This window comes from Zosterops lateralis (genome assembly GCF_965231275.1).
Source record: "Zosterops lateralis genome assembly, chromosome: 5".
Taxonomy (NCBI): Eukaryota; Metazoa; Chordata; class Aves; order Passeriformes; family Zosteropidae; genus Zosterops; species Zosterops lateralis.
In genome coordinates, this window is record NC_139766.1 from 55,745,527 (window position 1) to 55,773,367 (window position 27,841).

Sequence of the window (27,841 nt, forward strand, 5' to 3'; positions counted from 1 at the left end):
CAGCTACAGTTATTCTAAAGAAATTTAGCAATTCATCAATGAGAATACCAGTGCTTGCCTGGAAACTCAGATCCTCCCTAAAACTAAGCCTGGCAACACAAGGAAGGATGCAGACGCCTCTTTGTGTTTTGAAAACTGTAAATGTTATTCTGAACACAAAATATTGGTTGTTTCAAGGAGATTACTGGCCTTCTGTTTGAACACAGCACAAAAAGTAGTGAATATGCATTTTGAGAAAGATTTCACTTTCTACATTCACTGAGAGCCTTGATATTTAGGTATTTCAGAGGGAAAATTGGGACGCAATGAGAATCAAGATGACTGATGTACTTACAGGAAATGTTATTTATGTTGCATGATGCTAAACCAACTCGGTTAAACCCACAGTTTAGCAACGATAGCTGTAATTCTGCACACATACATCCAGACTAAGTACCTGCCTTTTCTCATGCAAACACGCACACAAACTGGTGTGTACGCTCCGGATTAAAGAACCAACAGTCAGCAAACAAAGAATATTAAATACCATACCTTTGAGTCATAATCTTATAGGCATCTGGCAGATAACAGCGGATATTCTCCATCTGAGCAGGATCAGAGTCACAGATTTTATCATCAGTCCTGCCGTAGTTGGCACTTTCGATCATGATAACATCTGTTCCCGGGCAGCGCAGCTCGATGGGGTAACTCTCGCAGGACAGCTCCCTTCGGACCACAGCCATGGGCACTGGGGCGCGGCTGAAAGCTGCAAGGATTAACACAGAAACACAGTCAATGCTGACTTTCCACACTGAGGCTAAAATTAAAAGCGGAATCACGTTCAGCAGCAGGTTTTACCCATATGCTGCGCTGAGATAGCTTCAGTACCATTCAGATAAGATCTGCAGAAACAGGGTCCAGTCACTGGCTTGCTGGCTGCCCAGAGAAATCACTTCTCCACTCAGTGACTTGATTTTCTCATTTATAAACAAGCTGTAGATCCCTTTTATGTAGGGTTTTAGAAATCCCTTATTGAAACAGGTAAATAGCAACTATGGCACTGTTATTATTTCTACTTACCAGGTGAAAAACTAGTCAGCTTTGATATATAAAATTACAGTCTTGCGTTGTACTTGAACAAGCAAAGAAAATTTTATGACAACAAGCAATCCAAGCACTGGGATCCCACCTGCTCAGCAAGATTGCACCTGTCCTACAGCAGATGTAATAACATCTGTACTGCTCCTGGTCCTTTTCTTAGCCCTTAGAAAAAGTGATCCTAATGGCTTTTGCTGTAGCCTACAGCATGCCAGGGGATGGCCGCAGGTTCTGGCAACCATCCCAAAGTTTGGGCCCTGCAGTGATACTTTCCATGGAAAGACCAGTTTATGGGACACCAGATGATTAAAGTTCAGTCTTAGCTTTGCATTAGATTTGCCTAGATGGTCAAATAGCTGGCAAACACTTGTGAAATTAAAGAGCTCTCAGAAATCTTACCTGTTTTAAAAGAAATCCAGGCTACAGTTTGCAAAAGAAAAAAAAAGAAACACACTTTGAGATGCCTTGAAAACAAAGCCCTAAAGTATTAGTAAACAGTATCACTTGACAACAAGCAATTGTATTTCCCATCTTTACAGCCTCTTTGATCCTAAGATCTTAAACAGCTTGACGAATGTGAATATATTAATCCCCAAATATCCACATGAAGTAGCTACACATTGTCTTTCTCAACTCAGCCACAGAAGGGTTTTGCAGCTTCCAGAAGATCTCATGGGAAATCCATGGTGATGCTAGGAACCAAATACTTGTTTCCCAGCCTAGCACACCAGTCACAAGCTGAAATAAAAGTCAACTCCTTTCCTCCTTTATTCCAGAAGAATGAAAACTCACCCACACCAAAAAGATTTCCAGATATAGGGATTATGTGCTCTCCCAGCTACATCTGTACACTTCCAACCAGAAAATTCAACATACAACCCAAGCCTCTCTATGTGACAGGGACAGAGGTTTAAGCCTCCAGTAGATCCATGGCCCATCTTATACCAGGCATCTTTCAACAACTCCCCTTCCTGCTGGCCCCAGTATAAAAACACCAAAATACCCTTCCCCTAAACCAAAAATTCCATCCAATGTTCTGCTGGTTTGTTCCATAAAATTTCCCCATGGTACATGCACACGAAGTTTGCTTATGGAAAGTAAGAGTATATTGATGCTTCTCAGAATACCATTTTGACCATATCAAGGCTGCTCTGTCAGGCAGCAATCCAACATATTGACTTCCATGAATCCTTCTATTATTGTCAGTTGTCTCATTTATGCATCACTGGACAGATTCTCAGATTCCAATTTCTGTAAAACTGCAGGGATTATTGGGTATCAGACCCTCACTGACGTGCCAGAGTTGTGGACTAATTGCCAAACTCCCAAGACAGACAAGTGCTTATTCTTGAATAATAGCTTGCACAATTAGCACAGCTTTAGGGTTTGGATCACTTGAGATGTCCTCCTTCCCTGAGATCGGAGAAACAGTTTTGCCCTGGGCTCATATTGCACCATACATTTGTGTAATGCAATCGATTCTCACTGCCTCCAACTTCTCCTGTTACAAGAGGAGAAAAATGAGGAGGACATACATGAACCTCTAAGGTGCACAGCCTCATTCTTACTCCTGGCTTGAGACCAGTTGTCAACAAGGTGAGTGGAGGAAGGATGAGACAATGTTAGAGACAACTTTTGATAGAAGAAGCAAGCCAGCCAGAAAGGCAGAGTCAGCAAAGCCCAGCAATTTTAGCCTGCCCTACAGACAGCTTCAAGAGGTATTAAGTTTGCTTACAGCGATCTGTCCACAGAAGCCTGCAGCAAGCCCTGCCCTGTCAAACACTGGACTCTATGGCAGAAGGCCAGTGCTGACCAAAAAACTTCTCATACCAGGATTCTGATTTTTGAAAAGAGCTGTGGTGAGCTCTCCTCTCAAGCCTGTTCCGTGCTAAACCTGAGCAGATTGGTGACATGGGAGGCAGAAGGTTTCTAGCAGCTCTTGGCAGAACGCTGAGGCCAAGGGCCCTCCCTCCTCCTGCCATGTGCTTAGATGACTCCTGTTAACTGCCAAAAAAATGACAAAATGAGGTTTACAGGCAATATTAGCTGCTTGGAGCTATGGTTTGGCCCAGTCTTTAGGCAATTTGGATCTTTTTCTCTGGGAGGTTAACGCAGGCTATAAAAAAGGCAAAGAGAGTCGCTAGTACTACTTTACTTTTTACAGTTCCCACTTACAGAATACCAAACTTCTGAGCCACAAACTTCAGAAAGTATATTTTTTTGCTCTTAATTCCTATGTTTTGGGTTTTTTCCAGTAACTATTCTATATCAAAGAAAGACGTTAAACACGTGAGGGCTGAGGAAAGCCCTGCTTAAAATCACAAAAATTAAATGTCTGAGAATTCACTCATACAAGCCTGATGCATTTTTCAAACAGCAATACCGTACAAAGGCAGCTAACCTTAATTCTTGTATTATGCTGGAAGTAAGACATTAAGAATTACTAATAACAAGTTACAAAACCATTAAAGATATTTCTCTACCTCAAATGAGAACACATTTCTAGTATCATTTCTAGTGTCTCCTCCTGTACATGAGACTTTATAGCATTGCTCTACTAAAATTGCATGCGTATCAGTTCCAAGGATGCCTCCAAAACACCCCAAACCCAAGCTGAACACTCCTTCCCCAAAATAACAGCTCATGTTCTACTTTCCGTTAAAGAATCTCTGGACAGATGCAAACATTTCTAGATCAGACTTTTAAACTTCCTGCAATTCACCTTTTTGCCTTTCACAAAATCACTGGACTGCTTCCTGTAAGGACAGCTTCCACTTACAGACACCTCCCTGTGGTATCATGGAGTCAACATCAACATTTATTTTCTGGATAAAAAGCATAAAAAATTTAACAATCTGAAAAAAAACTAGAAGCAGCTGAATACTGTACTACAGCATGATCTCCTATTGTGCTTTCTCCTAAAGCAATAGGCACATGTTTTCCATCCTGCCATTGTCCACCAAATCACTTGCTCTGCATGGCTTTTTTTTTCCTATTCCAGGATCTGCAATAAATACTCCAAAGGGAGATTAGAGCCTGGCTGTTTATCTCCTTGTAAACACATTTTTTTGTTGTTGTGTCCCTATATGATAATCTTACTTAATCATTTTTACTGGTTTTCCTGTAAGGAGCAAAGATGTTTTGCTTTTTGCTGTGAAACAAGATACATCAAAGCCCATCTGTGAAATACACAGCACGATTGTATTAATTCATTAATACACTTCTCTCTCCTTTGAGCAGCTCCCTATCTTTGCAGTCTCTCATTGAGCTCCTTATTTAATCTCCTAAATAAGTGACCTAATTGTTGGCTTGAAGTCAAGAGGAGCTGATGGCTGCTCACTACTTTGAAAAACAGGTGTCTTTTTCCAGGATCCTGTGCACAGACAGCCATCTAAATACAGAACTTAAAAAGAGTGTTTTTCGAATTCTTTAACGTTTAAATGTGTGCCAACTTGAGTTTAAGTGCAGCCATTTGGTGGAAAATAATCCTCCTGAGCTTCTGCAGGGCAAAGTGAGAGCAGAGGGTGAAAAGGCAACAGATAATGACGGGATTTTATCTGGCCGATTTAGAACTCCTTTGTCTCTGCTAATTTCAGGAGCTGGAAAATTAAGTAAGTCATCAAAATCTTGTGCTTTTTCTCCCCCTCGCTTTTGACCTCAGAACATAATTGCCTCTTGTCATGCCTGCAGGGCATGGGCTTGTAGTTATCACTGTGTGCTTAATCAAATGCCGAAATAGCCTTTAAATTACGTGTCTCCTTGGCTGCTAGAGACTTGTTGAGCTCTGTTACATTTAGAGGCATGATGGTAGTAGATGTACTTTTAAAAGAAAAGTGTGGGTTGATGCTTTTAATTAGGTTTTATATACAATTTTCCCAGCAAAATCATGTTCTGGCTCAGAATTTTCAGAGCAGAATTCCAGTGCATATTTAAGGGCCATGAAACAAAAGCTGGAATTGTAGAGATAATTATTTTCACAAGCTCTGTATATGATTTGGTCTGCCCAGCTAAGTATCTGACTTACTGTTCCCAAGTGCAAACAGAGCATGCTGGGGGAAGAGGTTTCCTAGTAATTTGGAATAATGCTTCTGTGTTTGTAATTTTGCAGTATTTAATACTCCCACACTTCACCTTGGCTCTGTGGGGAAAAAAAAATCATAAAGTGATAATAAAAAAAGTCCCTCTCCCCTTATTCTCAAGCCTACTCAGGAGTGGGTAGGAGCAGAAATCCCTTTCAGTGAATGAGTCAATGGGCTTTGTAGGGCTCACTCCACATTCTGAAGTGCTTTTCTAAACCAGGGCCCTACTTTTCCCTATTAGGATATAAAGTCTTCTTAGTGCATTTGTTTGCAGCATGCAGACATTGCTCAGTATTTCTTCTCTGTCTCTCTTTTCCTTAATCCAAATTAGGCCTGGCCTCTGATCTCAAGAACAATTAGCAAGCAAAAGCTTAAGTTAAAGATGGTGACAACAAACATTTCTCAAGCATCCAATATTCCCGTTTCCCAGTATTTTCACAAACAGCAACAAAGTTTTGACAAGCTTAAAATAGCTTGGTTAGTCCAAAGTTCTCTGAAATCTTATGATTAATATACAAATATGGAAATATCATTATTTCTCCCCCACTTTCTCTACAGATGCTGACAATAAAAATAAAATAAAATAAAATAAAATAAAATAAAATAAAATAAAATCTAACAACTTCGTCTTTTCTAGAGGGACAGGGTGGAGAAGCCTTTCTTCTACTCTCAGCCTGCAGTGGGGTTAAAGAAAGGTGCATCCTGCAGACAAAGGCTGGTGCCAAGACATTGCAGCAAATGCTTGCAACATCCATATCCAGCTCCCCTGGGGAAGAGATGTAGACTGAAGGCAGCCAGTGTGGCCAAAGAGCTGAAGCCATCAGCAGCACAAGGCTGGACAGTCCTGGTCCCCACTCTCAGCTCTCCCCTATGTGTCTCAGCTGATTGCTGTCTCATCTGTCAAAATGGGAACATTATCTTATCTCCCCCATTAAGCACTCTAAAAACTGCCACAGAAAGGAAGAAGAGAATTAGATGTATCCTCAGAAAGTGAAGCATGTGGCTTCAGCTTTGCTTTCCCCACATGAATCAAATACCCACATCCTCCTAGATCATCTCAGGCTTTCTTATTTTATAGATGATATCAAAAGCAATTTGCAGCTTTCCTTTGGTCACTTTCACCTTGATCCTCCTTACCCAGCAAACAGCCAGCTGTAAACTGACTTCACAAACTGGAAAAGCATCTTTTTACATGATGGGATGGAGTATACAAAAAAAGACAGAAAAAGAAACAGAAGGCTGAGCAACACCCCAGCCAAAGCAACCAAAGAAAAGCTAGAAAACAGAAAATCCCCATACACTTCCCTGTGCTGTTTATGTGGAGGTTGAGGTCAACTATCTTATGGTTCCATAAATTGCTTACTCTATCTCCATTATAACATGCAAGGGCCACCTGCTAGGGATTTGCTCCCAGCCTCTAGGAGTGAAAATAGAATAGATGTTCATCTGTAAGTTTAAATCTGATGCCCTCCCCCACAATTAAAAGGATACACATAAGATTGTAGCCAGCACAGAGAAGATTTTCTGTAGGGACTGCCAAAATTCACACACAATCAGTGAATTTTCCAAGGTGACACAACTAAGGATACAAATGGGTGCAACAAAAAACTCCAAAACCTAGCCAAATCCTAAACTCTGAATCTCTGAAGTCCTAAATCTCTGAAGCGAGCCTCTGTCTCCATGCATAAGCCTCGTGGAAAGCTCCTTTTATTTCCATGGCAGATGTGTTTCCACATTTCTAGGTACCCAAGATCTCAAAGCAGTGATGGACAAATGACGGGCCCTTTCCACCTGGATGCCCAAAAAGCCTAGGGACAGCAGCCAGATAATTAAGCACCAGACAGCTACATTCTGGGGTAATTCTACTGCTCACTCTTCATACCACCAATACTACTCATCTCTTTGCCACGCTCAGCTGATAAATATCCTTATTCTCTCCCATTACAGTCCCAAACCCTTATTCAAAGTATGGAGAAGCTTTCCTTATGAGTAAGAAGCATTAGATTCTCTTAGAATCTCTCAGTATCTTCCTAGAGAAGAGAAAAGAAATTCACAGACAGTAGGCAAAGTGTACTGTGGAAGATCACCACAAAAAGACAACACTGAAATGGATGCATTTGCACCCAGGGATAAGTGTTCACAAGGGAAATTGGTCATTGCAAGGCCCTGGGAGAGAAGAAACTGAAGTGATAAAAGAACAAGACCACAGAATTAAGATGGTAGCTCTGAATGGAGGAGTTTGACAGGAGGAGGTGTCTGAGAGCCAGTGTGTGAAGACAGACAGACAGACAGGGAGACCCAGCTCAGGCCTCTGGGAGGATGCAGAGCAACAGCAATACTGCTCTTCCTTTCTGATTATCCATTCCCACCTTCTGGGACTCATGGGCTGCTGCCTCGTTCCTGAGTGATGGGAAACACTGAGAACTGCAGGAAACCTGCCTTCCCACAAGGCCTATCCTTACCTATTTCCCCCTTATGGAGAGGTGGATACCTGGAAGCTGATCTCTACACTGGAGCAAGGCATCACCAAGGGTCACCACTCTCCAAGCTGCTGAAGAGGCAGTGGTCTAGGATAAGTCTACCTGCCAGGAGAGGGTTGTTGAAAGGAAAAGGGATCCTGCTTCGTCCCCAAGACAAACCCTCCTATGTCCAGCCATGGCTCCGCTGCTGGATGTGGATCCAGTTCTGTCTTGCTGCAGCCCTTCATGAGGCAGGTCAGCTCAGTAATTCACCAGGGAACTAAACCAGTGCAAGGAGAAGGGAAGGGGGGAATTTCTGCCAGGCTGATAGAGTCAAATCAGCTCAGAAAAGGTTAGTTCAGGTCATAGGAAGAAAGCAAAAGATTTTTAGAAGGAAGGGAGGTTGAACTTAGAGTGCTTTTCAAAAATACATGACAACCTACCTTCAAATCAGAGGTCAGAAGCACAGTCCCAGCCTGAGCTAAATGTCACTTCAATGAATTTAATTATAGCAGAAGCAACAAGTTGAGAACAACAGACAAACAAAATGTGGCCTCTAAGGGGACACAGAATGCAAGTGCATTAATATTTAGGCCCCATCACAGGAAAAAAGCTATTTCCAAGTATATTTTCCTTTGCAGTGGCTCATCTAATTTGTAATGAAAGGCGCACATGAGATACTTAGATACAAATGTTCTTTAAATGTACAGGCTTCCTTCATGTGAATTACCTGTCAAGTGCAAGAAAAGCTGTGCACAGACAGGAAAAGTGTCTGAGTTTAAAGCCTTGCACTGTGGTGCTTAATTTCTATAACCAACTCTTATGATAAACTTACCCTCCAGCCTAACAGTGACGTTATTAAAATATCTGGCTTTTATATCCTGGTCCATAACACCGAGACATTTGTATTCTCAATAAAGGAAGCATTAGGTTCTGAGCCACAGGGACTAGTCCTTTTTACAAATCCATACACCACAAATTTCACTGGGGTCCTTAGTAAGGAAAAACATGCCACTCATTTCTTACCCAATTCAAAGTTATTGTTGTTACAACAGGCACTCAGCTGTCTCCAAAAAAACGCCCCCAAAAACCACAAAATCAGAGAAGCTTTGACATTGCTGAACAACCTTGATATCTCAGATTTAATACAGCACAAATTAACATGGCAAAGCAAGTAGGATTTGAGTAATAACAGAATCTGCCCCATTTAAAATTACTCCAGTGTAGGTTTTAATTATAGCCATTAGTAAGGTTAATTTTTTAATCTCATACAAAAACTTTTATAAACCACCATAACGGTATAATCATAGAGGCAGTTAGATAAATGAGCATCAAGGGCTTAGCCTAAGAACATTAAGTAAAAAGAATCTGTTCATAATTTTCAGATTTCATATTATATCATAAGTTAATTTAAAATTATAGTTTGTTTTTATTCCCATTTAAAACACTAGCTTAAATTCCTATCCTTTGTAAAATAACACAAAGCTAGAATAGCTTTCCTGTTACCAGCAGAGCTATTTTAGGTTTGCCATTAGAATGGGCTTCAGTAGGATTTAGTGGTGGCCTAGATGGATATTTCCCAAACGCTCTTCTGCATCTTGTACCACTGTGAACTCGGAGGTGGCAGCCCTGGGCTACAGGAAGCAGGATGAAGATAACTGGAGAAGGCCAAGGCACAAATACATTCTCAAAAGTTGGAGACAGTCTGCCATTGAAGATTAAGCAGAGCCTAAATTTGACTTTTATATCACCATAGGAGAAAAAAAATTGGGGGGCGGGGGGGAGAGAAAGGGGGAAACCCCAAACATAAAACCACACGTAAGTAACTAACCGATCCCAAAAAAACCAAAAAAATCAGGAAGAGACCCAGCAAACTCAACAGTTTCAGAAATTCTTTTAAGGCTGTCAAAAATTAGACAGGTTGGATGTATTTGGAGCTTTGCTGAAGAGCTGCAAATAATAGATTCCTACCAAGTAATACCTTCACAAAGTAAAGTTTAATTTTGATTTACAGTTCCCTGAAAAGCCTCTGAAGGGGAACATTAAAGCTCTTGTAGAAATATCTGCATTATTACAGAAATGATGAACAGCATAGTGAAGATTACTTTGTGCTGTTTACAGACTTGTTTATCAGAGCAGTAAATCTATTTTGAAGTTTGTACTGCCTGGAAAGGAGAACTATGTGCAATCTGGATAACTGTCCAGTAAAAAAAGACAGGCAGACAAAAAAGAATTTCTGTCCAAGTATTAGAGCCTGTCACTCATACATCTGTAGAAAAGTCTGGGGCCCCAAATATTACCATTTAAACCAACTGCTTTACATCAAAGGCCAAAAATGACACCTTTAGTGTTCATTTTACAAGAAGTTACCCAGAGCTCAAAGACTAGCCATCTCAAGGAAGTAATATGTCTAAATCAAAGATCATTAATTACTGATTTTTCTTTGTGTTTTAGCCATCACAGCTCCTTTGAGTCTCTGCCATAAATAGCAACAGGGAATTTGCTCTTTCCACAAGCCATAACTGTGAAAGTTTTATGAAGAAGTCTGAGACTACCTTAAGATCTTGACTTCTCAGAATTGCATTCTATTATATATTTTTTTATATATATATGCACTTTCTTAAACTTCTAGAAAGGCACGATGCAAATGAAACAGGCAAAATGGCTGTTTTCTACATGGCAAAATGACATTTGAGGTCCCCTACTGAACACACCTTAAAGGTCAGTGATTTTTAGAAACCAATGGGTGCTTCTTACTGTAGATTACCTGTGAGTAATCTACAAAAGATAACCAGGTCCCCAGCTGCTGGATGAGGTTTTCCACAGCATGCCATGTATGAGCTCCATCTCAGAACACAGGAATGAGATCCAAGATATGTTTTTGCTGATACTCTGCTGAGAATTACAGGTAGGCAATGCCAAGCCATTCTTTCCAGTTGTCTAAATCATGATTCCCCAAACTCTATGACGTTTATTCCCCCTCCTCCTTTGACCTCAAAATATCAAGGATTTCACCTTGAAGTTACTAGCAGCTTCAAAGAGCTTTTCAGAAGCACTTACATTCATCTGAACATTGGCCAACTTTATTTACTCCCCCTAAATCTTAGAAATAAAGAACAGTAGGAAAATTAAATTTGGGGAATTAACTGAAATGTGCACACTTGCTCCAGGTGAAAGTATACCTTAAGTAAAAGCAGATTTTCAAAGAATTCATATATTTTTGTCTGTAGTACCCCTTTCTCCTCCGCAGAAAAGAGCAAAACATTAAAACTAATTAATTACCTCCAAAAATGGTTCACCTTCTAGGAAATACAACTATAATCTTGAGTGATGAAGTTTCCTATTGTGGCCACCTGCTCACAGCAAGCACTGTGCTTAATTATTTTCCCATCTAATATAACCTGTGCAAATATTGCTCCAGAAACACTATATAGCTAGATATGGGTGTGTGTTGATAGAAAACTTACACGCACACAATACTGCCCCCCATCTCAAGGTGAGTTACAAAAAAATTTTTTAAAAATCTGAAATAATGCTCAGCTGTAGGCTCCCAGAAATGCCCTGGACATATCAATTGCTCCCAGAAAAGTTATGTGAACAGCTGAGAGCTTCTGGGCTTTGTAGGAGGGAGGGGATGCTACCTTGTGGTACCACCAGGACTGCCATTGCAGATCAGGGGCAGCCAGGGCAAAACAGTGTGGCCAAACTCACCTTATTACATTTTTATCTGCAACAAAACACTCTGAATCCTGCCCTCCCACACCCTCACCAGCTGTGGTGGTGTCCCAGGGTACAAGTTTCTATTAATTTTCCACTCCAGCCCTCAAAGTGGTGAACAACAGTCTAAAAAGCATTTTAAAAAGCAGCAATAACAAGTGTGAGTAGTCACAGAGACATTGCGCTCAGTAAAAACAAAACAAACAATCTCATACTGGTTAAAAGGCAGCCCTACTTTATGAAAGTCCCTGCAGCACTGGATATCATAATTCATTACTTGTTCTATGGGAAACTGTAGTGCTCCTTTGCAGACACCCATGTGCATGACTGAACAAAATGAGGGTCTGTGTCCCAAAGGACACTTTGAAGCGAAGAGGAAATGTGTGCAGGTTAGGAACAGGAGCTACAGAGGCACACAAAAGGATAGTCATGCAGTATGAGTAACAAAAAGGTGCAGATGCTACACTTGAGGGCACAATGCTCACCAGTTCAATGAAAATATGGCTGAAAAAAAATTATCTAAGTTGCTTCAGGGGAAAACCACTGCAAACAATTGTGATGGATGGAAGATTCTTTTTTAATCCTTTTTTTTTAAAAAAACACAATCACTGGACTTGTTTCAAATCGTCCTCCTTCAAGAGGTAGATGAAAGAAGTAAATCTTTTGCTGATATGTCTGGCAGCAAAAACCAGGATATATTTGCCCAGCCTAATCAGAAAGAGATAGTGGGCCCAAAGGCAAAGAATTTTTTTCGACAAAATAACCTGATGAAAGAGTCCATTCCTCCTTCCCCTAGAAATAAGGTGTCAGAGATAGCAGGACTTTTTTCAAGCCCCAGCACTGCTGTGACACCAGAGGATGCTCAGGCAGAACAGCACAGAAGGGGCACTTGGAAAATCAAGCTCTTGCTTGGCACTTGGTAAATCCTCTGTGCTGTTTGCCCCTGACTGGTTTTGACGGATTCTTTCAACTGAAAAAAAAAAAAAAAAAAAAAGGCAAGCACCAGGGAAAGGTTTCCAGAAAACTTTCTGGGAGATTATTAATTAAATTTCTAATGTAATTATGTTGCAGTACATTTAAGTGCACTTTCTAAATAGAAACTGACTTTTATCTAACAAAGGATCCATTTCAAGCGCTTTTTCTTCTATCTATAATATCCATTTCCTTTTGTATCTTTTTCAAGCATTGTTCTTCTAGAGTTATTTATAATTCACATTTAGAATTTTCTGCTTTTTCTAAGAATAAAATAGTTATATATTTCCATCGTCTTGCACTCCCTTTTCATACTTGAGCAAAGAATTCTGCTGCCACTGTCCCTCCAAGGGAGTTTGTGGAGCACAAGGAAAAACCTTCATAAAATAAATCAGATTTTTTCTACTTACAGTTCTTATAATGCCCCCCATTATTATGAATTAAAGCTCCTCAAACTGTGTAGGGTAAAAAAACAATAAATCAGTTTTTCAAGGGCTAACTACCTGGGCAAAACACAAAAAGTCACTGAGCAAGTTTATTGTTGAGTCAGACTTTTTGATGCACTGTAATATTTGCCCTTATTATTGTGTTGATCACAGACAAAAAAACCCACAAAAACCCAAACCAAAACCACAAACAAACAAAAATCAACTCCCCCCCCAAAAAAAACCCAACAAACAAAACCAAAACCACCACCATCCACAAACACACAGATATCTACGAGCAAATTAACCACAAACCAATTTTACCTGGTAAGTAAAAAAACCCACAGTCTTGGCTGGTAACACAAATATTTGAGGGTTTTAGCCAGGTTAGCTCCTCATAGGTTAAAATATTGAACACAAAATTAAACAGAAATGAAGATTAAAAATGCAGACAGTAAACTGAGAAGTCTATTTCCAAATGACAAAATCCCCAACTCTGCAATCATGAGAAATGGCTTCTTTCATTAAATAGTTTACCCTCACTTAAAAAAAAAAAAAAAAAAAAAAAAAAAAAAGGCAGTGTCGTTAACAAGTACAAATTACAGTTTGGAAACACAAACATGCAGTGCTAAAGGCTCAAAATACAAATGAAATAACTGTAGACTAAGAAAAAAATCAAACTAAGAAAAAACACGCTTGCAGAATTTTTTAAGAAGTGTCAGTATTTTTAAGCTAGTAAGTTTGTGGGTCAAAGACAACCAGCTATGAAGCACAAACTGAACTCCTTACAAATATTCAGTCTCTCCAATCTGTATTTAGAAAGAGACAAACAATTATTCATCATTCACGGTGATAAAGAGATGCTTTCTGTTCTAGCAGATATTTGGAAAAATATAATAGCAAAACACCCAATATTTTTCAATCTGAAGAAGAGGAGTTTGTAAGAAACCCACACCCCTCTTAGAAGCCCCTCTTGCTGTTTTTCAGCTTGATTTCAGGCACTGACACATTGCTACTAACAAGCTTTTAAAATAAAAAAAGGCCTAAAAACAGAACATAAGTCCACTTGCACACAGGAAAAACGCATTAGCTGTTGCTTCTCAAAAACTAATGTAAATGTGGAACTGTCATCTCAACTGAAGCATTTCTGGAAGTTCAGCAAGAACCTCATCAGTCCAAAATCATTCAACACACTTCTCAATGATCTGAGCGAAAATAAACTCGGAGCTTGCCAAATTTGCAGTCAGCGCAAAAACTGATGAAATGTTAAGTAATGACACGGACCTTGTCGGTGTTGCAGATTGATCTACACACTGTCTGAGCAGACCACGCTTGAACACAGACAAATACAAGTCCGTGTAAGAATACAAGAAGTGCTCATTATGTGAGACCACAGCCTCGCAAGCAGTCACTCTGAAACAAGACTGTTTCCATAACTGATAACAATTTGAACGACACACAGCGGCTCAAAAGGGCAAACATGATCTCTGCAAGTATGAGGAGGTGAATAATAAGTAGAAGTGGGAAGATGAAATTGCCCTGCATATGGTGTTAATGAGACCATTCCTGGAATATGTACACATTGTGGTGCCTACACTTCAGAGAGCTTGTCAGAAATTTTAAAAGCGTTTGCAAAAGAACTTAAATAATAAAGAGAAAAAAAAAATCAAGTAGAGCCTGGGAATCCAGTTTAACAAGTGAGCCACTAAAATTGCTCAAGTCTGTTTAACTAGTCTAAAAGACTATTGTAGTCTGCAGGTAACTACCAGGGGAAGATATTTCTCTTTAATCTAGTAGAAAAAAGCAAGCAAGATTCAATATCTGGAAGCTGAAGTCTGATACATGGAGATAGAAATAAGGTAAATATTTTTAGCCAAGTGAGCAATTTACCACAGAACAGTTTACTTATATAAATATATGATTTGTTCCTTATCAGCTGAAGTCCCTAAACAATGACTAAACAAGAGTATTTTTCTGGAACACACCGATGCCTGATTCACAAATTACTGGGTGAGATCTCTACTGTGCAAATAGTCTGGCTCGTTGATCATAGGAGTTTCTTTGTATTTTAAGGATCTAAGTCGATTTGGGGGAAAGAGAACAGGAAGAAGGGGGTGTTTACCTGCATGGAACCCACTGAATTTATTAACTTAGAGTAAAAAAAAAAAAAAAAAAAAAAAAAAAAAAAAAAAAAAAAAAAAAAAAAGACCCCACCCTAAAAAATTCAGCAACAAACCCCAAAACAAAACAAAACAAACAAACACAAAACCTCCAATAAGCTTTTATGCAGAACTGCTGAGCTTATCCACAAAAAGAAGGTTTGTATACTGCCTTTAGTGGTTGTAAATAGAAAAAAAATGTTTCAGGACAGCTTCTTTGAATGCCCAGGAATTATAAATGCCAAGGAGGAGGAAGGGAATTGCTTAATGCAAACCAACAGATGGGATTTTCAGTCAGAGGCTTGCTTTGTTTTCATAATGAACCATAATCTGTGTAATCTAAAACAGTTTTTATTTGCTGCAGTGAGACAAAGACTGCAGCTATGGCACGTGAATTGTTTTTTCTCCATCCTTCATCCTTACAGAATGTAACAATGCAGATGCACTGGACCTGGACTAATCAGTCAGAATAAGTTTGGAAGGATGGATGAAAGTCTAGGTATGTGTTTAGTAGGTCTGTCTGTCTTGGGTACTTTTGGTTCTGTTTTGTTTCCTTTAATTCAGCCTTCCACTATGGCTATCTAATAAAATAGTGTAATTCTGTAAAGGATATTAACTGGCCTCTCAGTGTTGTTATCTAGTGTACACCCTACAATATTAAATCAACATCAGAGATATGTAGAGGCCAGGTGTGATGTTACTAGGATGGGTCAGAGGCATTATTCCCTAAATCCTACTTGCCAGTCATGGTGCTGCAGGTGCTCCAACCCTGGCAGTGCCCCGTGAGCCGTCTCTGGCTGTGCAGCCCCTCGTGCCAGCTGTGGGAGCTGCAGGGAGCCAGCAGCACTGCAGAGAAGCAAGGTCTTGTTCTGCTGGCAGCTCTGTATCCCAGATCTGTCCCTGCCAGCCAGGCAAAGCAGGGCCTACATACAGTCTCCCTATATTACATCAGGTTACATTATATATCTAGCACAAAATGGACAGGTAAGCAATTCAGTGTTAAGGCACAAAGCCAAGAAAAACTTAAGCTACCTGGAAGCCTGAAGCTGCAAACAGTGGCTGCCACATATATTGCTTATTATTTTGCTGAAGCCCAAGATTTAGGTTTCAGAAACATCAGCCATCTACTTGTGGCTTCTCGGCACACTTATATTCCCATAACATTTTGAATATAAAATACTGGGTTCTATTCATACGTATTTCCCCGTGTTATCAAGTCCATCTCCATATTAAAAATAAATGAATTTAAAATGTAGGCAGCCACACATATAAGCACTTTGCTTCAAAGACATATTTCATCTTTAAATAGCAGCAATCAATACATACACTATATAACCTAAACAAATTTCTATTATGAATTCCTAATGGATGCATGCTTTGGTCATTTTTATTACTAATATATTATTGATTTACAGAATACATTACCACCTTAGGCATTGGGATTTGCTGAAGTCTTTACATTGTGTTTGTAGTTTTAGTCAAAATACGAGCCAAAAGTCAATACCCCATTTACCACCAGCATAGCCCCACTACAGAGTTAGATATTTAATTATGGTTTGACTCTCACAGTGGAATCATAGGTCTTACACTGGCACATATAAGTCATAGTTATTAATGTAAAATTATCCATAAGGCCTGCCTGCTTGTCTTTCACTCTACTGCCAAAACACTTTGGTAGTGACAATTTGGACATAATTTACAGAAACACTGGCAGTCTAACCTTGCAGATCCCTTGCAGGGCAGAGTTTCTCTGAAATCAAAGCACCCACTTGGGCTCTTTTGCTCTGAATCAATGAACAGTTTCTCTTTGTTGCCATTCACATCAGGGAGCAGTGATTGACTCCTGCAGTTGCCCAGGAGAAAGGGAACCAAACAGCTTTCTTTGATATGAATACTAATACCAGCAGACAGGGAGAAGACAGCATGCCAATCAGCCCCCCCAGTACCTCCGTACACAGGCTGCAGATAACACGTCAACTGCTGTTATAAGATGGGCACATCATAATATTGTAACACAAATCAAATCCAAAGTGTTTGTTTACTGCTACAGGCAGAAATGAGGAGGAAAAAAGGAGTTTGGGTTACTTTGGTGAAGCAATGCCACATTGTTGGTGTGCAGATCTATGTCACACAGGTGCAAGGACACATGTGTGTCTTGGCTGAATATTATCATGCCTTGGGCAAGACAGGCTTTCTGTCAAAAGCCAAGCACAGAAATGGCAGAGATAAAGTATCACAAGCATCACTGGTTTTTCAGGTGCTCAACGACACAACTCACCTGATCTCTAAATAAGTTACTTCCAGGGAAAAATCCAAAGTAACATATTGCTTTTCTGATTTTAATACCTTTTAAGAGATGGATGAGAATCCATCCCTTGAGGAGAACAATCTACAAGGAGGAAATCCTGCTTCTCTCCATTTCCTCTATGTCTTTTTGTTTTGTTTTCAAACTGATGCATGTGAGGACAAAGGAATAAAATACATACAGAGTACGAGTGCTTTGCACTCTTTTTGCAAAAGAACAAACAACTGCAACAGAGACAACAGTAATCAAAAACACGCCTGAGAAAATAACAGCCGCAAAAAGCAAAAGTCATATCAATTGCTTAGGCCTCTCTGCACACAGAAGTTAAGTGAGGTGAAGCGAAAAAGTTTAATTCACTGAGCTGACTAGAATTAAACAAATACGCCATCTAAAAAGTGGAAGATCAGCTCTTACAAAACTGCCTGTAATGCACCCTGTCACACCAACTTTAAACTGTTTTTTCACCCACTGTCCCATTCCTTACCTAAAGGCAAGGTGCTCACCCCCTCCTCTTTCATTTCTTTCTCACACAAGGATTCTAGCACATGCCTTGCAGGGGACACCCAACATGAGCCAAATTTAGAAACCAGCTAAGTCTTGGTCTTTGCTGCAACACCAAAGGGGACAGGAAAGCTTCAGCAGTGTGTTGAGAGGTCCCTGAAAACAACGCATCCGTGAGGGGAAAACATCACATCAGTCTTCCCTGCCTTGTCACCACCCAACCGTATCTCGCCCTGCAGTGATAACTTTGAAGAGTTATCACCAATCCACAGAACTATGCAAGAGTCCATCCTAGCAGACACAAAGCCTAACAGATTCAGAACACACCCAGCAGAGTCTCTTCTAGACCAGGGTAGAACTCTTGAGAGACAGGATGCTTTGCAAAAAAAACCTCACCTTTAGAGTAGTACAGGAAAAAGCTTCCAAAAGCTCAGCTGACAGACATGAGCCATTTTATGAGCAGCCTTTTCTGCTTCTGTCCTTATTCACCAGTGGCAACAAGAAAACACAACCAAATATAAAATTTTTCTGACTGATGCCTGTTCATGACTCTGTCACACATGGAGACAGTCCTGGAAATTATCCTTGCTTCACCTTCTTCAAGCATGGCTTGTGTCCAGGACCCCTAGGTTATAGAGCAATTCTCATTTTTGTGCATGTTAACTGCATCACTATCCCTGTTCAACACATGCACACAAAGCATGGTGAAGCTGGTAAATACTGAGAGTTTATTTTATTTCTTTGTATCTTGTGCCAGGCAAGGACATGGCAAAACATCATGTTTCTAAAATTAAACTGAATTTATTAGTAGAATTAAACAAAGAGATGCTGCAATTTTACTGAACTTCAAAGCCACAGGCAAGAGTTTGTGGTAGTTGTTTCAATCAAATGTGTTATTTATCCAGATTCACACTGAACAAAGCAACACACAAGGCACATCAAAACTGGAAAGCAACATTCAAACAATATTCTCCCCTTCTCATTTTTAAACACACAGCCAACACTATACCATTGAAATATCTTCCAAACAAAACAAATTCCTTACAAAGATTTTTTTTCTTTATATTCCTTTAAATGCAATTTAAAACAGATATGCAAAATAAATAAACAAAGAGAACCTACAGGAAACCTTTCATTCCTGCCCAACAAAAAAGCTTAGCTGAATCCCACACAGTGATTTGGAGGGGCTTTGGGTTTTGTTTCCTTCCCCTCCCCTTAATTGTTTCAGGAGGGGTACCAGAGCAGAGACAGCAGGCAGGAAATGAGGAGGCTGGAGGCTGTCAGTGGTAGAGTGCTTGGCTCTGTTGGGTAAGCCTGCCCATACTCTGCATTGACCCAGGAATGCACAGACATTGGTACTGCCTTTCCCAGTGATCATTTTCAGGAGCATCTTTGTGCTCCTGCTGTACTAATGCCATGATCTGAAAGCCCTTCCAACCATACGAAATGACATTCAGGTACACCACAATACTTCCTGAAGCCAGGAAGCTGAGGGACTCATCCAGGTCAGCTTGACATAACCCAGAGCCATGGCTGTTTTTGTCACAAGGTAAGCAGCTGTATTTTCTCCTTGGCAACAATAACAGCTCCTTTTCTGCATCATCCTTAATGGTCTGGGACTGGATCAACTCCTCAGTTTGCTAAAAGGCTCTCTTGAAGCTGTCAGCCACACATCAAGGATGGGGCAGTTCAAGGGATGTGATGATTTCTCCACCAACACCAGCAGCACTTTATCCTTCAGAAGCCACACAGGCATTGAATGTATGGAAGGAGCAAGAGACAAGAGGTTTCTTTTTATTTTTATCCCTACATTGCCCTGTAGACACTCTCATCCTTCAGTTGCATTCTCACATTACATTCAAATACTGGACAGGGCCCAGATATCTGCTCTGCCCCGCTGCTCCAGGGCTGTCCTAGGATTACACCCATGCCCTGCCACAAGTGGTATTGTTGTGTGTCAGCTGCATGAACCTCCAGGCAAAAACCTCTCCACTTGCATGGGCTTGGTATCACAACACACTTGCATTTGCCCGCAAGGCACAGAATGATTGCACTGTATCTCACCATGGCTTGGTCATATTTCCCTAGGCTTGTATTTTCCACTTATCAGCGTGGCTGGGATTATACAGCAGCTGACCTGGCAATCCAGAGCAAACTGAACAGGCTGTTGACTCACAGCATAGCTGTAAAATACGGCAGTGAAATGTTTGGCAACCTCCTCTAGCACCGCACACAAAGGGGAAAGTAGGTCCCTGCCTCCTGCACTCTGGGTTCCTGCTGCCCAGGTCTACCTCTGCATGAAGATTTCAGGCCTTCGCTGGGTGTTTCAGTCAGCTTTCTCTCCACCCTTTCTCCTGCTAACCTGCATGCATCATGTGGATTCGGTGCTAGGGAGCCTTTAATGTCCAGAGAAATTATGTGCTGGGATCAGATTTGTTACCTCTCTAAAGGAGTCAACACAGTTTTCTCATGGACTTTGGCTCTGGGCAACAGGAGCATTACTGCCCTGCTCTGGGAAAGGACATTCCCAAACCCCAGGCAGCTGTTTCCAGCAGCAGCTTCCCAGTCCTACCTTCAGTGTCACTGTTCTCCCAAAAGATGGGAAGTAAATTTAACCATCATTTTCTTATCCCCCAGGGTTGGTCTGTGCACAAACTCACATCCTCCTTTCTCTATCACCCTGCTCCTACAAGGGAATTTTGTTCAAAATTAAAGGGGTTTTGTGCTTTTGAGATCTCTTTAATTTAGATTGATGGTGAAAGTGGTGTTCTTTTTCTCCTCCTTTTTATCACACTCTCACTTGATGTACAACAGTTCTGCTTTGAGCAGGAAGTTGGACTAGAGATTCCAGAGGTCTCTTCAAACTAGCACAGATGTCATTCTCCCCTTGTGGATCTCCCAGGCACCACCACACCTTATGCTGCTTTCTCTCAAAAACAGCCCAAACTAAACAGTTACTTCAAGAACAGAATTAGTAAAGGTAAAGCTACAATTCCATCACACACCCAAAGCCATTTTCACAGGCTGCCTCTCTCTTGCTTCTCTTAGCCTGGCTTCTTTCCTCCTCCTGGCAGGGAGGTTGCTATGGAGATTTCTTGAGAAACAAAGAGAAAAAGGAATAGAAGAAACACAAAGCACAGAGAAGGGCATGGAAGAGAAAACAAATGTATATTTTTTGTTAATAAATCCATTTCCTTCAAATCTTTACCAGGAAAGCCACTGATGAAGAGACCAAATCCTCAAACACTCCTGCTCTGCAGCACATCCCCCATCACATGGCATAGGGACTTTGCAGTGGTGGCAGCCCCTGTGAATGGCACCCCAGCAACACAGGATGCTGAAGCAGAGTTATACACTCATGTGTGTCACAAAACAAAGCAGTTACAACAACCAGTCAGAAAGGACCCTAAGACCTTTTTCCTCCTCTTAGAGTTGAGAATTCCTTAAGTGATCAGTACAGGCTTTCAACACTTTCTCAAAGATGCCTATGTGGCTCTCAAACCAAAAGAGATGGGTAGGCAAGACAGAGGGAAGCAGACAAGTCAAGGAAAGAGAAGAAATAATAAAAGAAAAAAAATCAGAAAATACAGTGGCAAATTACATCAGCTCCATTCATAGCAGTACTCAGGGCTGTTCAGCCATCCTGCTGTCATTTATCACCAACACCCTAACAGGATGAAGAGAAGCAAGGTCTGAAAGAGATTAGAAAATAGATATTTGTAACTATACTGATTGTTTCAGTTTTTCCGGATTATGCCTTGTTTTAGTTTTCTCAAAAGAAATGCCAGAGCCTGGTTGTCGTTCGATGTTTTCAATTTCTCTGAATATTGACCTTGTTTTCTTGACTTATTTCCATCACCTATGCTGATAGAGCTCTGTAAGGATCTTAACTAGAGCCTGAAGATAAATGCAGTCCCCAGTAAAAGCTATTTTATACATTTATGCAGGCTCAGTTCCCACAATGTTAGGGCACATCTCAGGTTGTTCTGCCTGCCATGCAACAGAAGACGTCAGTGCTTCTGTCCTCACTTTATAAAACTACGGTCTGAAGGGATTACGGGCCAGGTCCACAAGGAGTAGTCAGAAGAACCAGCATGACCTTTCATTCAAAGACTGACACAGGACTTCAGCCAAAACCCAATGCTCACTCTAATGCTGCACCTTCCCGACAAGTCTCAGTTTGGCAATGCTATCAGCACCTCTGGTTGCTTCACTGCTGCTACAGCAGCATGCAAGTACCTTGTTCCCACTCATCTGCCATCTCAGGGGGCTTCTTGACACACGGAAATGAGCCCAAGCATCTCATCAGTGGTCTTAAGGCAAGTCAGTGCAAGAGCAGGATCCTCACTTAGCTCTTTTTGCCAGCTGAGAGAGCTAGGAACATTGGGGAAAAGAAAAGCGACTGTTCTGCCTCTCCCCTTGCCTCCATGAGAGCCCCCAGGACTGGTGAGAGTGCACAGAGGAGCCCAGAGGCACTAAGCCCCATTATTAAGCAGCAACTTCAACTTGGAAAAGATACAACAGAGAGAGAGAGAAGTTTGACATGCCTAACATTGGTAATGGTATGAGGAAGGAAATAGGAAATAATTGTTCAGTACTCCTCCTAATATCACAAATGAGGGAAGTCAATAAAATAGCTTCAGAGACAAGGTTCAAAAACGAGCATAGTAATGTATTTTTGCACACAGTTTATAGTGTCTTTGGGAACTTGCTGTCTCTGGCATAGAAGCTAGAAACATTCAAAAAGAACTAGATGAATTCCCAAAGGAGAGTCCATCAGTAGCTTTAACCTGACAGTCCAGATGTTATCTCCAGATTAGAAACTCTTTATATCACAAGACTGCAGTTGTGCCATTGTTCTCATACTACTCTTCCCTTTACCCCAGCTGTTGCTAATTACTGCTGGAGACAAGACACTGGGTCAGCAAGTCTTCAGCTTGATCCAGTAATAATTTCCCTAGGGATGTTCTCACTGCTTGGAACAGAAGAAAGAGTAAGGTGCCTCCTATCATCTCCTGAACAAAAATGAGTGATGTGATAAAGAAAGGGAAATTAGAGGTAATTAACCTAAGCTGACTTTTACCCATCTATCGTGCAGGAAAAAAAATGGAGAAATACATGTGCTGTTGTTTCCTCCCCTGCACCCTACTGCTCTACTGAGTAAGATATCATTACATCAGTGTAAAAAGGTATCTCCTAAAAAATAGATTTACAAGGATTCCACTGGCCTACCACACTTTCCCTGAACTCCTGTTGAGTTCAATGATAGCCTTGAAGGGAGGTAGTAATGACAACAGAGGGGAACACATCTCACATGCCAATCCTCCAACTAAAGCTAAAAATCACTAAGGGAAATATTCTACAGGAACCCCACACACATTACCTGCCTCTATCACTAATACCTAATAATTCATCCAGAACAAAGCTCTTCAATACCAACATGCCAGAGCCAAGTATAATCATAGGGGAAGAGCCTGGCTTGTCATCCACCCAAAATCAGTGGGAACAGGGACATGCTAAAGACCTCAGCTCCAGGAATCCTTAGACTCTGCTGTGGCATAACTAGTCTTGCTACAGACAGGAACACGACTTGTATAATATTGTTACGTACAGGTCTGTATTTCTGCATCCCACCGAGTCACTGCTCCTCAAGCCAAGGAAAAGAGACTTCACTAATGATTAACTTTTTAACTTTTTGGTAAGAAAAATAACAGGGCAAAAGAGAAAAACCCTATCAGCACAAAAGAAGCTCCAGTTTCAGCTCAGCCCAAACACCACAGGAATCCAGCATACTCCATATATTACACTTAGCTACCATCTTCCAGCTCCCACAGGTGGGTGCATATGGCGATGAGCAAAGCCCAGTTAATTCAAAGTCTGTATTCAGATCTCAGGATATCCACCACAACAGAAGAGCCAATCTCCATGAAAGTGAGCTCTTGCTCTGTTTCCCAGTCCACACTCTGCTTCCAACCCCTGCAGTAACCAGCAACTTGCAAACCCCTTCCTCCTGTATGTGGACCAGCACTGCAGGGGTTAATTATAAAATAAATATTGATAAAATTCCATCTTCTATCTCACACCCAGCCAGATGGTGCAGCTGTCACGCAGCTCTGTCACTGCCTAGGAAGCATTAATTGTGCTATGGGCCCTACCGTAAGCTCTCAGCAAAGTTACACTGTAACAGTCAAATTAATTTCCAGACTTCATTTTCTTCTTGCCATTTCAAATTACCATTAAAAAACCCCACAATATTTCTGGAATATAATAAAACATTTTCCCATGATCTTTAGCACTGTTCTATTAATTCACATCACTTAGCTTTTACAGCTTCTCCCAGCAATCCTCATGTGAGATCCACGCAATGATTCAGGAAAGGTTTGCCCTCACTTCCTCATATGTATCACAGGCACTTTTCCACCACATTTTAATCAAATCTGTAGGTTGCATAAAACTAACAAGATATTACTTTACATTGGCATTCAAGATTTGTCTACTAGAAGAGTGGAAAGAAGTTTACACAGCGGCACAGATGTGTAATGCCATTTTATAAGTGTTTCAAATATTTATAAAAATATAGATGTACATTGAAAATAAAGACCTATAGTGAAACACAAGGTCAGCCTAGACAGTCACAATAACAATCAATTTCAGAAAGTAGCTAAAAAAGTCCCCAAATAACAAAGTTAACTCAGAACCATCAGAGGAAGAAAATCACTGAAACCATTATTTTCACTTACAATTAACAAGTAAGCCAAAGAAACCTCAGAAGAGTCATTTTGTGTAGCAGAGGTTGCTGAAATCAAGTGATGTACATCAGCATTCAGCTGGAAATAATATCAAGGCCTAAATAACTGGTTACTTCATTACTCTTTCTTCCTTATATCCTCTCATAAAGAAAATGGAAATTGCAGGCTTCAAGCTGCTTGAAGTTTCAGTATAATTGTATTTTAGGGCACTGAAACAAATGTGCTTTCTAAAAAAATAACAATTACTATCTCTGAAATTTAGTGCAGGGAGTGGAAATACAGATATTGAAAGATCACAAACGATAAAACAAAAAGCAAGAGAACTGCTACCTTCCAGCCTGGTCCAGGACACCATTTCCTAGTCCAGGCATCCCAAATTATCAGACCACTCCTGCCCATATCTCCATTCAGGCAATGAAGTTTAGACAAACAACACCTCACTCCTTGTCTGCAGGACAAGCATGTAGAAGCTGTGTGAGGGTGAGGACAAAGTAACTCAGGCTAAAATTTTGTTCAAGAAGAAGCCAACCAAAGCTTTAGCAGCTATCCCACAGATGTTTCAGGCCAGTGAACTGCTGATCCACTGCTGAGACCAACGAGATTTGGAGGGTGCACAGGACCTTGCGGAACAAAACTGCAAATTTAGAGAACAGGGTTATTGTGTGCCGAGGCAAAGAGAAGTAGCAAGTGTTTGAAAAAAATAGAGGTTTCTTCCTTCTGTTACTGTACGCTCACCGTTTTACAGTGAGATTTAAAAGATGCAGAAATGATGATAAAAAGCCTGTCACATTCCTACTGAAGTGAGAGGTGAACACTTGTGTGTGTGCCCAGTGGCACACAGCGGTAGTAGCCCCAAGGCTGACAAGAAGTCGCAGGGGGCAGTCAGAGACCACCTTGCACAGCTGGAGAGCCCAGCACGAGCTGAAAGCACCATCAGATGCAGGAGCAGCACTCTTTTAGCATAGCCACTGCTTCCTGGCTTTTAAGTCCCCACCAAGAACAGGACCCAGTGACCAAGGGCTGGAAGATATCAGCTTTCCATTATATTTTTACCTGCAAATGGGAGACCATGGCTGAGGCAAAGTCCCAGTTCCAGCAGCCAAACAGAGAGTTACCAGAGTAACCCAACTATTACTGCAACTGGATGTATTTCTGCTATCCTCACCTGTAACAGCTCTAGACCCACCTAACAAAGGGTATCTTCTTTGTAACGTGTTACGCCTCTTTCAGACTGGAGGGGAAAAAAGGCAGGGAAAGAAAAGCAGCTTTTCTGAAAGAAGGATGAGTGTACATCCTCCAAGGTCTGCCATGTGCACAAATGCTTCCTCCACAAAATAATTTGTTAATTATGAAAACAGCACGTGCCTTCTATGCCAGATAACACAATACACAAAAAAAAAAAGTGTGCTACTTTTTAATCAGATTTCCTAATTTGTCTCACTCCAAAAAAAGCACAAAAACCTACCTGTTTTATACATTTAGTCTAAACCCGAAGCTCTGTGGTTTAAGTCACACTGTTATTTAGTAATACCAAAAGAGTATAAAACCCCCATAGAATCTACAATTTTATTCTAGGATAACATGCACCTGTTTTTATCCTTTACTTGACACACACGTGGATTAAGAAATTATGCTTGTCAGGTTGATGTTGTTCACTATGTACAGCCCCCAGAAGCACTGGCTGAGAATGTTCTGAAAAAAACTTGTTCTTTCATCAGAAAATGGTGATCTGTCAAAACTAAATCTGTTCATGAGAAGAAGGGAAATTCTGAGAAGTCTTTTTGGAAAAATGCATGCAAAACAAAAACTTCAAATTGTCAGAATGCCCAATTCAAATATCTTTTAAATGAAGAGATCAATCTAAAATCCTGAATGCTTTTTCATTCTCAAGTGCTTATATTTTTTATCAACTTTGAAAAAAAGTTCAAATTAAAATACAGTGCTTCTAATACTAGAAATCCAGTATTTTCACTGAGGAGTTCTCATGCCCTTTTCCCCACTCCCAAATTATACACTGATTATATTGGAGACACTAACATTCCAGTCAGGATGGGAAAATTTTCCTCTGTTTTCCCCTCAAAATTATTTTGGCATGATCAAAAAAGCCTCTGGCTTTTCTTAGCAGATAGGGAATCTGCACTGTCACAGTGATGCACACAGCCACACTCTACTGAGTTCCTTTAGGATTAGGATTTTATGGAACAAACCATCTCTAATGAATGTTAAAGATGAGAAATAGGAGATGGTGTAAGAAAAACAGCCATGTTTGTCATAAATTTCAATTTCTTAGAGAACATCAGGAAAAAAAAAAACCCACTGCCTACGGCAAACTCTTGCCACAAATCATACATTTTAGAGCTCAGCTGAAGCATAGGAAGGCAGAATCCAATTTCTGTTTCTGGAAAGTGTAACCTCTGACAACAACTGCAACAAAACAAAAATCTGGTCTCAGGTGAAGCCATTACAGCTACAAAACCTTTTTCCTCTGAGCTAAAATTACCACTGCCATTTTTACCTCATGCTCCTGACGTTCAAGATATCTGAAAAAAACCCAACTTCCTTTCCAGCTCCTGTCAAACACTGACTCAACAGGGAAAATCTGAAATGCAGGCATCTACCTGGTTGTTCTCCATCAGAGCCATATGGAAAAAAGATAGCATTACCAGGAGGTCTTGCAGAACTTTATTCTCTTAGTTGAGTATTTTTTTCCATATCAAATAGTTTATTTTCATTTTGGGGCCTTGCCTAGCTGGAGAGTTGTGAGCTGGAGTACACAATAAAAATCACCATTCAAAAGGCTGCCAGTTTGGAGACCATGAGGTATCAGAACCATGGTAATCATCACATCCTTTAAAGCAATGACTGGATTTATGACAGCCATAGGAACGATGTACTGTCGTTTTTGAAGTAAGACGGTGAGACATGACAAAAGCAGAGCTTCAGGGAGAACCTGCAGACCAGTTTCTGCAGGTGGCCTTTGGGGTCAGAGTGGGCTGTGACATGGGAGTTGGCCCCTGAGAGTGACAGCAGTGGGCAACTCCAGCAAGTCACAGCTGCTGAGCACCCAATTGTGCCTTGAAAACCTGAGTCCTGAGTTATTATTGTTACAGCTGATAAACTCCCCCCACAGCCATTATTGCTTTTATGATAGCTTTGAAGATACAGTCAGTGCTATTCATGTGATGAGCATCATGTTAAAGATGTTTTTAATAAATGCATGGCTTGATATTCCTGCTGGTTACCTCCTTTTTGGCTCAGCCACATCCCCTCCAGCACTGAGACTACTGTGACTCTCCAACACCAGCTGTGCTAAAGCATTCAGTTTGAGCTGACTCCCCTGCAGAGTCTCCCACCTTCTGCAGGGAGAAAGTTTCAATCTCATCTGGAAATGAGATCAC

At 40.7% G+C, this 27,841-nt stretch overlaps 1 protein-coding gene across 15 annotated transcripts in view; it reads right to left on the reverse strand.

The window, feature by feature from the left end:
• The window catches only part of ADGRL3 (adhesion G protein-coupled receptor L3), a 491,337-nt gene that overhangs the window by 261,195 nt on the left and 202,301 nt on the right, over positions 1 to 27,841 (reverse strand). For all 15 annotated transcript variants that reach the window (XM_083862079.1, XM_083862080.1, XM_083862078.1 and 12 more), the window contains one exon: positions 532 to 745. In XM_083862079.1, coding sequence (XP_083718205.1) covers positions 532 to 745 — 214 coding nt within the window. The remainder of the gene's footprint in view (positions 1 to 531; positions 746 to 27,841) is intronic.